This window comes from Pholcus phalangioides, unplaced genomic scaffold (assembly GCF_987345545.1).
Source record: "Pholcus phalangioides strain wild (caught in Gottingen) unplaced genomic scaffold, Ppha-v1.0 ptg000014l_1, whole genome shotgun sequence".
Taxonomy (NCBI): Eukaryota; Metazoa; Arthropoda; class Arachnida; order Araneae; family Pholcidae; genus Pholcus; species Pholcus phalangioides.
This window is the reverse complement of record NW_028301607.1, coordinates 7,838,594-7,854,045: the sequence shown is the minus strand read 5'-3', so window position 1 is coordinate 7,854,045 and position 15,452 is coordinate 7,838,594. Positions and strand designations below refer to the sequence as shown.

The 15,452-nt window shown below is 35.3% G+C and overlaps 1 protein-coding gene across 1 annotated transcript in view; it reads right to left on the bottom strand.

Moving 5' to 3' along the window:
* Nucleotides 1–398: 398 nt before the first annotated feature.
* LOC149078074 (uncharacterized) overlaps nt 399–15,452 on the bottom strand; it is a 44,402-nt gene continuing 29,348 nt past the window's right edge. Inside the window, exons 13-19 of the mRNA XM_089241664.1 lie at nt 12,558–12,741; nt 9,476–9,586; nt 9,048–9,147; nt 5,464–5,657; nt 5,043–5,143; nt 3,465–3,556; nt 399–837 (exon numbers count right to left, since the gene is read on the bottom strand). Coding sequence (XP_089097790.1) covers nt 789–837; nt 3,465–3,556; nt 5,043–5,143; nt 5,464–5,657; nt 9,048–9,147; nt 9,476–9,586; nt 12,558–12,741 — 831 coding nt within the window. The 3' untranslated portion in view covers nt 399–788. The remainder of the gene's footprint in view (nt 838–3,464; nt 3,557–5,042; nt 5,144–5,463; nt 5,658–9,047; nt 9,148–9,475; nt 9,587–12,557; nt 12,742–15,452) is intronic.

Below are 15,452 nucleotides of genomic sequence, written 5' to 3'. Positions count from 1 at the left end.
TAGCCTGTTAAAATTCAAGGGTTTACTAAATTGCATTTTCGCTCATAACACATTATTACCCTTTTGTATCCGAGCATGATGGTATTGAATTTTTAAAATGTTCTTCCTTTTATAGGAGGTGGAAACAATACCTAAATGTTCCTTCTCATAATCAGCACAGTTCTCAGCAGCAAGAGAAGCTCAGTTTAAAATCCTTGCGACTATTTGTGCTTGACTCTGACGAACACCCAGTTAAAAGAGGGGGAGAAAAATTCAGATTTTTAGAGGAAAGGATAAAAAAGTGCATTAGATTCGAGTAAATATAGTAAATATGGCGTTAGTCTCGCAATTAACAAGAAAAAAAAAAGACTCGACATCATTACTTATCACAGCAAAACCAATGTCAAGTTGTTTTTTTTGAGATCAAGTTATTTTTTTTCCCTACAAAAATTCATTGGACTACACTTACATCGTTTTTCAAACAAAATTGTTCGATGGAGTTAATCAAGTATTGGCACATCAAATTACCCTGAACACGTTGCTTATAATTAACAGTGACATGGAAGACAAATCATCCACAATTCCAAACATGAACAAAAAAGAAATTACATTCTTGATGTGTGTGTATTTGTTCTAACAAATGCATGGGGGAAATAAACCAAGTCCATTGCAGAGAATTATCACGTTGACAAATGATTACACGAGAAACCTTTTCGCAGGATGAGAAAAACCTGATGAAAGCTCATAATATGAAAAATATATATGTATATAATAACTTGCTACACTTCATGGGGATAAGTATATAAACTTCACTCAGTTTCTTCAGTACTATCGGACTGGTCTGTTTCTCTTCGATTTCTAAAAAAAAATTGTATACAGTTGAGTCTATATAACAAAGTCACTTGTTCAACATAAGTTTTCCTGCATTAAAAATTTGTTAAACAGGATTTCACGTAAGTCTTAATGTGGCCTTTATCTCATCAACTGTTGTCGTAAAAGCATGGTTCCAATTTAAAAAATGCTCAAAATTCCTCGTACTGGTTTTGGGATTGAAAATACATTGTGTCGCAAAATAAAAATATCTCCATTTTTATACAGCCCGTCTCCTAAATTCAAATCAGGAAGTTGTTGCCCTGTCTCTCCCGAGGCCAAATATATAAATAAAATCCAAATTTCTAAGAGCAATATTTGCTTAGATATTTGAATTCAAAAATTGGAAAAAAAAAGTTGGGAAAGAACAGCATAAACTAACAGACAACGCTTCTCTTTCCCTCATTTATCCTATTTATTTTTTCCCTTTTCCTCTCTGAATTGAGTTTTGAATTCAAATATCTAAGCAAATATTGCACATAGAAACATGGAATTTCTTTTGCTGGGCTCAGGAAACCGAGAAACAACTTTCTAATTGGAAGTTAAGGGACAGTTTAAAATTTTTTTTTTTTAATTTTGTGATGCACTTTTAATTTTGTATTTTCAAATTCAAAATTTATACGGGAGATTGGCAAACATCCCAAATATTATGAAATTTGAGCATTTTTTTTTTAAAAACTGGAACCATACCTTTAAAGCAAACGACTGATGAGTTGATTGACCACATTAAAATTTACAGGACACCCTGTATGGTGTGATTTTCCTTTTTTATTAAAGTCTTTGATCCTCAGAAAAGTGTATATTGCTGAACATTAACAAACTGACACTGAATTCAAAAGAAGTTTTTTCTTTTGCTACATAAACATAAAATTTTCTTCTTTGAGGACAGTCACGACTAGGACTTGCATTTCTATATTCATTTCTATATTGCATATATTTATCATATTTCACTATTTTTCCATGATAGGGCATATTTTGCATATATGATTTTCAATAAAAAGTATATTTTCCCCTCGCTATTCTAATCCCACTTCAGACTCCTAGGGCTAGGATTTTTGTGCACTAAAAATGGAACGTCGTTGCTGATTGGTGAAAAATCCCGAAATTCCGGTTTTTCAGTCAATCAGCAATGCAAATAATACAAATAAATACAACGCCACAACAGGTAAATTGCCCAACGAGGTGGCTGACTTAAGAACATCATGAATCCCCGAACCATTTTTTGTACTGCTACACCACACATGCACCCCATCCACACCCCCCCCCCCCCGCGGAACACCCAACGAATCGGTACATGCGGGAATATGCGTGTACGTGTAGTGAAACCTGACGTGAAGTTTTTTTTGTTTCTCTGTAATGCTTGTTATGTGTAGTGCTGCCATCTGCCCCCAGTTTTTCTAACTATGAGTGAAGTGTTATGATTGAATGATTTATCGTTGTAGGACTGTCGCTCTCTGTGGCGAGACTTTTTAACGGGGAGATCGGCTCGCATTTGCGCCTTGAAGTTGGGAACCACAGAAAACCAACTTCAGCCGACCACCACTGTGGGGTTCGAACCCGGATCCTCGCATCGCGAGTCCGTCACTATAACCACTCGACCACCACAGCGGCCATCTACAAAATACTAGGCCTTCAACGACACTGGTGTGTGTGTGGCTGTAAATAGATTATTCATTAGAGTCTGTGTCTGTGATGGTAGCTCGTGGCTAAAATTGGTAAACGGGGAAATTTTTAGCATTTGAAGGAAATTTCAAGAGTTTTTACCAAATAACAGGATTATTTTTTTTATTTTTTAACTTTGTGTTTTTCTAGAGCTAAATACACTAGTTGGCTAGGTATTTTTTAACTCAACTTTGCCACTAACTCAAGGGTTCTCAAACTATTGTGTGCCGTAGCACCCTGGAGAGCCACCAACTTTTGTCAGGAGCACAGCACTCCTTTACAAAGGTTTTTCAAAGATACTCTTTGTTAAACTGCTCTGGGGAGCTATGGATAAGCGTTGATTGAGAAAAGAGGCACAACACGGGTAGAAAAGGTTTGAGAATTCCCCCCCCCCCCCCTCACTAATTGAAGGGGGGAAATGGTAAATGCTGTAAGTCCATAAAAAAACCAATTCAAACAGCGTTTTTTCATGAAGTGTCAAATAAACAATGTTTTATAATGTTGTCAATTTGAAAAGTGCCTACGGTCGGTATTCGCCAACATGTTTTAAACTATAGTCACAATTTTTGGACAGGAGATTGAAGCAGATTGGTTAAATTCAGGCTTTTAACTAATCAGTGTCGATCTTCCATCCAAAAATTGCAACCATAGTTTAAACCATGTCAGTGAATTCCACCCTGAGTGGTTCAAAAGAGCATGTAAAGAGGTTGCAAATGTGAACGTCCCTACAGGCTGCAAAAATAGGTTTGTTTTTTGATTTTTTTTTTATTTCCAACATTTTCCCCTTCGACACACACATTTACCTTCCAATTTTAATTCTGTACTTTACTTTTGGGGGTGCATACCTATTGGAAACAACAGGTAAAACATCACTAATTCTTATTTATCACATGATTATTTATATCAGTGGATGCATTGATGTATTCAAAAAAATATTGACACGAAATGCTTACTGTCTTTTGTCATTCACCTTATCCTGGAAACGTAACTGATTGTAAAATTTAGCCATATTCATGAGAAATTCTTTCTCCTCTCTATCTGCTACCTGTAGAAGTACAAAATACATCATTACCAAAAGAAAACTGTACATGGATTTTTTTTTTAACCATTGCATTCAGACATGAGTCAATATGTTAGCAGAGAAATATTTACAAGGTGCATTTAGTAGTAGTACAGTAGAACCTAGATAACTCAACGTTTATTATTCTCATGTGTGGTTGGCATATACTAAATTTAAATAGGCAGAAACTTTTTTAACTTAGCACAAGAAGATAAGCTTAACCACACTATGCGCACTGCGATCTCTATTTCGCCATGAAAACAAATCTTTTGAAATTATTCATGGATTGGCCACTTAATAAATTTATGATATTTCTCTCGTATGTTTCAACAATTTTTTTTTTTTGTCGTTTCTTGGTCAAAGATACTTTCTCATACCTAGGGCCATTTTCCACGTTTTTGGAGCCTGGAAACTCGACCTGCAGACTACAAGTAAAAAGTCATAGATAAGCATGGGTGATACCTGAAATTTTTAAGCGAGAGATGAGCTAAAAAATAGTTATTTTTAAATTTTTAAGTAAAAAAAAAAGAAGTTTTCCTAATGTTCTGCTCATTTGCAAATAACATATTTCGATAAATTTATACTTTATTCACCACAATTCAAGATTATTTTGAAACTTTTTGTAGAAATTGCAGAAGATTATTATTTTGTTAATTCGATGGAATGGAATAGTTCAACTATGTACAGGATGTCCTGTAAGTGCTAATGCTGTCTTTAACTCATTAACCATTCGCCGTTGACATATGATACCAGTTTAAAAAATACTCAAAAGGCATTCAAAATTTACCCTGTCCCAGTCTTGAGAGTGAGAATACAGTGTGTAACAAAATAAAAAGGTCTAAATTGCTATACAGTCACTCCTGTCCTCTAACTTCTGATTAGAAAAAATCATGTTTTTCACTGGAGATATTTGAATTCAAAAATTAAAGCTTGAAAAAAAAAAAAAAAAAACAGCAAAGACTAACGAGCAATGCTTCTTTCCATCATTTGTGCTGCCCTTTCCCCAATTTTTTCTCCCATTTTTGAATTTGATTATCTCAGCAAATATCACACTCAGAAACTTGGAATTTTTTCTATTGGGCTAGGACAAGGAGACCGTATAAAAATTTAGAATTTTTTTTATTTATTTTGTTACACATTATTTCCACTCTCAAAACTGGTAGAAGGTAATCTTTTGAATTGAAACTATACCTCTGCAATGGATGGTTGATGAGATACAAGTTGCATTAACATTTGCAGGACACCCTGCATCTAAATACATGTAAAGCCATAAATGATGTTTAAAAATTGGGAGGGTAAGATCAAATGAAACCATGCTAACTTGACATCTGCTGAAGTCCACATGTTCATAGATACTTTTGAGGTGCCAAGTTAGAGGTTCCACCAGTTACAATTTTCACCTTAGTATGTCACTTTGGAAATGGCAATAAATGTAAGCATTATAATAAATCTTTCACTTAAAATAACTTACAGTTATAATATAATAACCGTTCTTCTTCTTCACATTTTTCGGCAACTTGCCTTCCACATTGCTGTTCCGACAACAAGTTCTCATTATGTCCATAAGACGAGCTGCAAAAGAGGAAAAAATAAATAAAACTGGTTGAGCCATTTCTGCTCAACTGAGTGAACAAAGCTCAAAATTTTAGCTGATAATGCAAATCATTGTGCATTTATTGAGTCACAATTTGTTCAAAACGTTTGCTAATCTTGCGAATCATTCATAACCTTAAGTTCCATGGTACTTCCATACATTTATGTCATAAGAATTTTAAAAAAAAACGTTGATGGGAGAATGGGCGTGTGGATTGATGAAAATAGGGATTGTAAACTACTGGTCGATTGCAACAAATCACTGCAATATAGTAAATAAAATATAATGAAAAACTCACAGCACAAGTTTTCTTGAACTTCCGGACATCCTGCACTGATGTTCTCGCTGATCAACAAAGACTTCTCATGCTGTTTCATCAACACCTTCTTGCTTTTTCCTGAGGTGGTCTGAGCATTATCATCATTTCGACAATCACGAACTGGACACGAACAGATTTTGATAGCGAGTGAACGCTGTCCAACTACATCAGTTCTTTGAATCAAATGAAAATCCATCAGTATCAGAAAACTAAAACATTAAAACACAAGAAATAAACTAAACGAGAACCAATAAAGATACAATTATCAACTCCTACATAAACTGTCAGGGCCATGTGTTGCATCTCTTACTTACCCTGGGAGACAATTATATACAGTCAAATCCCAGTTTAATAACTTAGATTGGACCTATATTCAATACTTTTATTGAATGAAATCTGGATCAAGATGAATAGAAATATACATACAGAGACTTCAAAAAAATTGATTTCATCAGAGTATAATTGTACTATAGTCTTGGTAATTTGAGTTTCGAAAGTTTGAGGTTCCAGATAATTTTAGGTTTTGGAATTTTTAAAAATTCCTTCCCCCAAACCTATGCCTTCGTTATTTTGCTAAGAACATACTTTATTTCATTTTGTTCGATTGCCCCAACTAATTTGAGCTATTTCAGTGTTAAGGATCTTGATCTCTGGACACCGTGGGTCTTCCAGGATTCCCCCACACCAAAATTTTTACAGACCTCCCTATAGTAACTTGGGTTGGGTTTCTTCCTGGACAGTGGAAGAAACCAGATGAAAATAAAAATGTGCATTAATTATCATTTAATTGAAGTACATAGAATTAATGCTTGTTATTCTACCACATTGGTTGTGAAATAATAACAAATAAGTTTTAAAAACAATATTTTTTAGCATAATTATTAATATATATATATCTTACCAGGATGTGCAATATATATTTTTCCAATGAAGTGTTCATATCAAAACAAATTATTTCAATTGCTACCCAAAATGTTAATCTGGATATAAAAAATATTATACAGTGAACCTGTACGAGACGGAACGTGAAGAGACTGAAATATTCCGTTTTAGACAGATTTCCATTTTATAAAGGTGCAAATCAAAGCACTAATCATTGAACAGACTATATTTTAATTCAGTTTAAGACCGGTTTCCGTCTCATACAGTGTCAGTCTTAGGCAGGTTTCACTGTACATCTTAAAGTGTAATTAATAGATACATGTTTATGCAAAATAATTGTATTGCATAATATTTTTTATGGTAAAAATGTGTTAAGAACTTGAAAAAGCTTTTCATAGGCTTCATACACAATAATGCAATAACACCAAAGCTGCTGGGAGACATCAGATATAACAGCCAATTAAAATGCTTGGAAAACTTTTTAATTATGTTCTTAATCATGGTGAATGACTATCTGCATTTTTATTTTCTTCCGGGTGGTTAGAAGCATACTTGACATAATTAGAAATTTTAAGTTGCATGGAAAGTTCAAAGATTTAATGGAGCAACTATAAGTACTATAACTGATTTTTATAGCACTCAATGTAACAGTGACAGAAAGATTGTGTAAGTAGTGCTTATTCTTGTCATGAATGAATGGGGCTCCAGTCATAGTGCAAGAAAATAGTACTTTTCATAAAAACTCAAGGCATGCACGCATAAGTATTGACAACAGAGCCTCGATCCACTGGAAGCCTTTTTCTGCTATACCAGATGCCTGTGGATTAGTCTATAGCATATGTTTTCTAACCCCACCAGTCCGCAAAACATTTCACCCAATTCATGTAGCTGTTATATAATTTTAAACTTAATAAATCAAATATCTCTATTACAGTTTTTGTCTCAGCTGCCAAAAGCTTCATGAATTATTTCTCTAGTTTCTGCCGGTATGTGAAATTGTTCAACTATTTTCGCCAGCTCTAAGGCATGAAGAAGAATACTGCTATGGAAGATTTCATTATGAGAATTAACTTCTATGCAGACAAAATCATAGCCACTAACTATATGTAATCCACTAACACTGTGTAATGAATTATGTGAAGATCCTTTGATTGCCAGTGTGAGATTGTACCGACACACTCAGATGTTATTATGAGAAGTTATGTGATATTCCCGTGATACTAATAAAATTGTGCAGCTCAGAAACTGCATCCACCTGAAAAAAAGTTAAATCAATTATTCCTCACGTAAGGGAGTTTGACAAAGCAACCCAGGTTGAATGCTATGATTTTTGTTTTCTTAAACTGTAAATTTACAATGAAAGAGCCTAATATGAAATTCAACAATTGCAGCTTTTTCTTAACCTTACATGCACTTCATATACGCTCATCTATGGAGTTTCTAATAAATCGGCACATGCTGGAAAGTGTGGCCCTAATGTATTTATATTGTTAAAGTTGTGCTAGTTTAAAAACACTTAGTCACTTATGTAACCAAAAATAACGATTGTAACTGGAACATAAATTATAGTTAAATCAAATCAAGGATGCTGAAAAAAGTTTGTGAATCCATCAAAAATGCTCATATTTCTAATATTTTATCAACATTCCCTATATTTTTGGAAAAGAAGGCTGAGATTTGGTGATTTATACCTCCCTTATGGCCGTATTCACCAACACAGTTTAAACAGCAATCATAGGTGAAAGGATTGAAGATCGAAACGGATTGATTAAATTGAGGATTTTAACCAATCCGCGTCGATCGCTAATCCTTTAACCTGCGATTGTAGTTTAAACTCTGTCAGTGAATACGGCCATTTGTTACCAAATTATAATTTGCAAATTGATAAATTTCAACTAAATAATTTTAACTTCATATACAAATACAAATACAACGCCACAACAGGCAAATTGCCCAACGAGGTGGCTGACATCATGGATCCCCGAGCCCCTACCTACTACTGCTACACCACACATGCAACCCCCCCGGAACCCCCCAACGAATCGGTACATGCGGGAATGTGCGCGTACGTGTAGTGCAACCTGACGTAAAGTTTTGTTTCTGTGTAATGCTTGTTATGTGTAGTGCTGTCATCTGCCCCCAGTTTTACTAACTATGAGTGAAGTGTTATGCTTGAATGATTTATCGTTGTAGGACTGTTGCTCTCTGTGGCGAGACTTTTTAACGGGGAGATCGGCTCGCATTTGCGCTTTGAAGTTGGGAACCACAGAAAACCAACTTCAGCCGACCACCACTGTGGGGTTCGAACCCGGATCCTCGCATCACGAGTCCGGCATTATAACCACTCGACCACCACAGCGAGTTAATCAGGAGTTCTCAAACTCTGCATCAAAAGAACTAGGGGAAGTCTCCACCTATTATCAAGGGTGATGCAACAAGCTGGCAACATTGATGTGCACCTGCACAGAACTTTGAAGTTCTTTTCTTGACCATTTTAGGAAGCAATGGATAAATGACGATGGGGAGCCATGAAAAGCAAAAAATTTTGAGGCTGTATTGTTATAGTGATTTGAGTCCAACATTTAAAAAAAAGCCTGAGCACAAACCAAACGTGTTGACCAACATTCAACATCAATCCATATTACAATTTGAAAATAGTAAAACTAAAAAAAAAAACTTACCCCCTTTCAAGCCTAAACACAACTTTAATAGGTTTCCTGTCCAAACCTTTGCATGAACTGTAGCATTTGAACTTGAAAACATAAACAGAGGACTGCTCGCCTTCAAAAAATAAAGGGAAAAACAAACATGCTTCTGAGACACATTCAGACAATTTCTGGTTATTTTGCTATAAATGTTGGAAAACTTGTAAGAAGTAAATTTAACAAATAGAAGAAGAAAAAAAAAAATAAATAAAAAAATCAACGTTCTCAACCATAAAACCTAATATGAAAAATTCTCAGCCATTTTCATTCATGCAAGAATTCAAAACTATTATACCTTATTTCTTGAAAGCAAAGATGTGCTTTCCCCATTATTATTGTACAAAAAATAGTGGATAGTAATTTAGCAGTTGATTAGTACTCGATTAAACAGATATAGATGCTACCTGGGGGATTCTGGAGAGGTACCAGCACACTCAATCGACCAGTTTGCCTATCGACATCATAGATCGCCAAATCAGATTCGCAACGAATAAAGTGTTCTGGGAGAGAAACACCTATGACAAAAAAGTTTTAAAAAATGCATTAGTAATAATTTTGAAAAATTTCCAAATTAAGGGAATTCAATCATGTCAAAAGACAGTTGTTAAGAATTTTTCAAGAATACCATGAACACCAGATAATATAGATGCTTCATTTGTCTTGACGTTGCTTTTTTTTTTTTCTCCCTCTTTTGCAATGGATTTAGCTCATTATTGGGTTTCTAGATGTAGTCGAACCACATTAATTTAAAGACTTTTGCCAGCATAGACCAGTAGTGGACAAAAAATGGACTAGGTGTGTTGTTTCATTTAAGTGATCATTAAAAAAAGAAGTTTGATTGGCAGTTGGAGAGCTCTTACCATTTTAGTTGAAGTGGATGTGAAGTGTCTATAAGCAGTGCTTGAGTGATTAAACACTTCACCATGATGAAACTGTCCACAGGAACATTACATCATGCACACACTGCCCTCATTAATATTTAAAAATTGAGCCAGTTACGTGAAGTTATTCCTGAAAAGAGATTATATAAACCAAATTCCGACCCTAGCAAGACAAAAATAACAAAAACTTTTAGGATACAGCCACTCCCCAACTTTGAAACACATTCGATTCCTTGATATCCTCAATATCCTTTCACAAATATTCTTGGCTTTCAAGAACATTGTTCATGGATTTGTCTAACTTGTAGATCATTTCATTCCTAAACATATTCATATCATTTCATTGAGATAGAAACATCCAGACAATTATCTCAACCATATTCCTTAGGACATCGTAACATCTTCCAGGTGTACTACAAGACATTCTGGAAATAAAATTATACAGGTAGGAAGTAGCAACAGCGATTCCTATGTTACTGAGTTCCTCAATATTGAACAGGGTTGCCATAAAGAACCAAAAACTATAATCTAATTACCAAAGGTACTACGAAACCTAAGAATTTCAATATCTTGGAAATCAACTGTATTAATAATCCGAGGAGGATATTAAAACTTATGGCAATGACTATCAAAACTACTTCAGCAAACTTTGTCAGAAAGCAACGCAAAATAAAATAATTACAGTCAATTAGTGATAAGTTGAATATCTAGTTCAGCCGAAATTTTCTTGTGGCCTCAGATCCAGGGCGCGTGCTTAAGGCCCTGAGATTGGCTGCCATTTGTATATATAGGAACAAGCCCCACTTCCATCCTTCACAGATCAAAGAACCACTATATTCCAGCCCAAAAATTTGTATTTCCCAGAGCTTGAACATATGGGAAACAGACTCTGCTCAAATCCTTTGCCGCTGTGGTGGTCGAGTGGTTATAGTGCCGGACTCGTGATGCGAGGATCCGGGTTCGAACCCCACAGTGGTGGTCGGCTGAAGTTGGTTTTCTGTGGTTCCCAACTTCAAGGCGCAAATGCGAGCCGGTCTCCCCGTTAAAAAGTCTCGCCACAGAGAGCAACAGTCCTACAACGGTAAATCATTCAACCATAACACTTCACTCATGGTTAGTAAAAACTGGGGGCAGATGACAGCATTACACATAACAAGCATTACACAGAAAACACAACTTTACGTCAGGTTGCACTACACGTACACGCACATTCCCGCATGTAACGATTCGTTGGGGGGTTCCGCGGGGGGGGGGGGGGGGTGTAGCAGTAGTAGGTAGGGGCTCGGGGATGCAGCCACCTCGTTGGGCAATTTGCCTGTTGTGGCGTTGTATTTGTATTTGTATTATATGAGTAGAAGTTTTTTGTAGGCCAGTGCATTTTCAACTAATCAAGATTTGACTGCATGTGCATCACATACATTCATTCACATTATAATTTCTTGATTGCATACCATTATTACTTGCAAAATTGTATCATAGTACAGCTGATACACATTTTTATGAACTTAAACAGATGGGAAAAATTAGGTTGTAAATGGGAAAAGATGCTCAAAGAAATGGCATACTGTTCAGGACCAGAGAACTAGTTCCTAGAAACTTGTCTGTTCATAAAACCAAGAGGGTACTTACTTGTACTTTAATTAAAACTTATCATCACATTGTTTACATTAATTTAGCAAAATATAGTTCAAGATGATGCCTTTTATAGCACAATTTTGCTGGTGGCATAATCACAAAGAAGTTTTTTAAATCTGAATTCATTGCACATCTCTATCATATATCAATATAGTGATACACAGAAAAATACCGATACGTTACTGCCAGCCAGTTCACGAAGAGGCCGGAGACCCCTGCCCGAAGTCTGATAACAAAAGTCATAACTCAGAGTGTCGTCACCATATTTTTATCATAATTATACCCATGTTAGCTATGACAACCCATTAAACGGCAATATTCATTTTTTTATCTCAAAATTTGACAGAAAAAGTACGTCAATATTATTATATAGTTTTTTCTCAAATTTTTTTATTTATTTATTTCTTTTCACGGCCTGAACAAGTACATCAAACATTAGTCAGGGATCTCCAGCCAATTCGTGAATTGGCCAGCCAAAGCCCGAATCGTTTCTGCAAATCAGACTTTAGCCAAAACTCTCGGCCAATTCGCAAATTAGCTTCACTTCGGGCTTTAGCAGTAACAGATCTATATATATATAAATATATTATAGCACATATTAATCTACCTTCATAAGGAGGCTTAGCAAATTGGAAAAAAATTTGATTACCAGCTGGATTTCTTAGGAGCCAAGAATATTCTACCCCCCCCCCCCAAAATAATATTCCTCCCCAACTTTTCCACGACTTGCTAAGCACCTTTGATTTGTCAATGTGTTTTATAACACTGATAAATTTGAGTGTGTGTGACAATTTTATTACCATCAAATTTTATCAGATATAAATTTAATCATAATATTGCCAAATTATTTTTGTTCGTAAGTCAAGGAGTGGCAGTATTTCTGATTCGTATCACAGAGTGATAAGGTTTCAATGAAACTAAAAGTCATCTATTTCAAATAGAAAAATAATGCGGAGAGGAAACTCCATACCCTTCTCAAAATCTTCCTGTATGTGATTCGAGCATCGTTCAACGACGTGAGAAGCACATTCCTTCTTAGCAAAAACTGCACAGACTCTGATTCTCATCCCTTCAGGAACAGGTTTATTAGTTTTGAACCCTATGGCGCAGGGAGAATCTATCATCGCATACAGCTTGTCTCTTTCCTCTGAATACTGCACAAATAAAAAAAATGGAATAATAATAACAGCAATATGGATATTTACTTTATCACAAAAAACAGATTAAAATGAAAATAATGAATTACAGCGCACGCTGCTTAATAAGAGCACATCAGGACTCCAGGTTTCTGGTAACAATAACTTATTGATAACCATGTCCAAAAAATATCCTGGTTGTAAGTACGATTACTAGGGCTCAGTTATTTTTAATCGAAAAATCTCGAAAATATGCACACATTTATGACCTAAAAAATGTGAAAATATTACTTTAAAATGAAAAAAATATGACCTCATAATTTCCTAATTATTACTTCTCTTTTTTTTTTCCGTTATTGCTTCTTATCTTACTGAGTTAAAAAAATAAACAAAAAAATTCATCAATTTACCTTTTTAATATTTAAATTCTCTCGCCAGATTCAAATGAAAAACCGTGCCTACCTTATGAACAATAATTGTTCTTCAGCGTATTTTAGAATAGCACTGAATTTTATGAGGTGTAGTTTCAAATGTTTTAAAAAGGCTGCTATTGTTTAGTTTCAACTTAGAAATATTTGAGGGAACTTTTTAAATTCAATAAAAATCACCAGATGGAGCAATATTTGAAGAAGGCTCGTCATATAGCAGATGTCTAGTTTCTGATTCTCTCTGATTGTTTCTCAAGTTGAATAGAAATGTTGCTGCATACAAAATTAGAGTTTTGTGTTGGAACTATTAACATATTTAACAAAACAAAAAAATACAGTGATACCATTTGTCGTTTTGTGAGTCGTGCCAAAAGTGTGTATATGTTCTGTACCTAACTGATACCTAATGTACCTAACTGCCTTCATGCATATCCAGTGTTGCAGTTAAGTTAATGCTGCCATCTGTATTTCAAATTGTGAGTGAAGTGAACTATTGAATATTTGTACAGGCAGGACTACAACTATCGCCCTGTGAGCTGGCCAAAGAAGGGTGCCAAGTTTGCTTTTTGCAACACTCATCTTTAGACAGCCCCAGAATCAGAGGGATGGGGGCAACTACCGAGATTGAGGAAGTGGCAATCTTAACAATGGAAAAATTGAAAAATATATATATTCATGCTTCAAAACATGTGTAAAAAAAACATTGTTACAGAGTTTTGGAGTTTTACAATGACAGGGAGTGCTGCCAAAACCAAGTCTGCCTCTCCTGACAAAAAACTGTGTTTATGCACAGTTAAAATGCACTAAACAGGGAGATTTCGTGTGTCAAATAAACAAGATCTTACACACATACTTTGCATGTCATTCAGTTTCCCTTAAATATAGCAAGAGGATCCTCCTAGAATAAAGAAATGGCTATCGAGAATGCAAAACATCCCCCCAAAAAAGGAAGTAAAAGACAATAATTCATTGTTAGTGCATACTATATCACTGAAAAAATAACCACAGATCAAAATTTTTGCCGATAAAATGATCTAATATTTGAAAATTTCTAAAACATGACAGATTGCTCAAAAACGCTTAACATATAACCGATAGCTCCAAAATGACCAAAATATTACTTATCATTTTAAAAACTGACACGTCATAAAAATCAGAGCCATAATGATGACCATGCGTTCCATTTGGTCAAACAGGACGATGCTGCTTTCCTTTCCAACACAATGGGTTCCAAAATGTTAAATTCTATATGTTTTTTTATACGTACTCCTAACCAGATCATAGCCTGCCACTCTGTCCTAATGAAGAGGTTTTAGCAGGAGCTCAAAAAAGACCCGTGTTATGCTGGACAATGTGCGTGTATGTATTGTGAACCTAACAGAAGTTTATTTTTGTGTCATGCTTGGTATAGTGCTGCCATCTATATTTCAAACTATGAGTGAAATGCAATGACTGAATATTTGTACCGTTGTAGGCTTATTGCAGGGGTGGGAAAGTGACTAAGTCCATTTCAGAGCAGCAAAATTCAGGATTTGGAGCAGTTTAGGAGCAGCAAATTCAGGATTTGGAGCAATTTTGGAGCAGCAAAATATGGGATTCGGAGCAGATATTTATAAAGTGGAGCAGTGAAATTAACAAGAATATTTTCGTTAACCCTCAACCCTTTCAAAATAAAACTGCACTGTTTTTTGTTATCAAACATCTTTTCGTCAGCTTGATTTTTGTTTTTGGTGTTTTAGGCTTTTGACACCTTGTTTGAAAGAGCGGCTGTCGTAAAATTTTTTGCTTTGCACCTGTCTATTTAAGATGATTTTTGCTTACTGAGGGCACTATTTGCTGCCTCGAACAGCAGCACTTCAAATGAGCTAAAAAAAGTTTTTAATTTTTTTATACTTGGAAAGAAATTGTTGAAAAATGGGAGAGAATTTCGGAAGAATCAACTCGATGTTTGGCGATTCAGCACTCATTATCTGGTGAGATTGGCGATCTGACACTCGCTATTTGGCGAGATCGACGATTTAACGCTAGTTATTCGGCAACATTGGCGATTTAACGCTCGTTATTTGGCAACATTGGCGATTTAACGCTAGTTATTCGGCAACATTGGCGATTTAACGCTCGTTATTCGGCAAAGTTTCTAAACTAACATTCGTAATTCGGCGGACATGCGCTTTTTACTCCCGGAATGAAAAATTTTTTCACGAAACACCAGGATTTAACACAATCGACTACAGTAATTTCTGCTGCTTCCAGTGACGAATTTTTTTTTAAAACGGAAACACTTGAATTTGCACTTTAAAA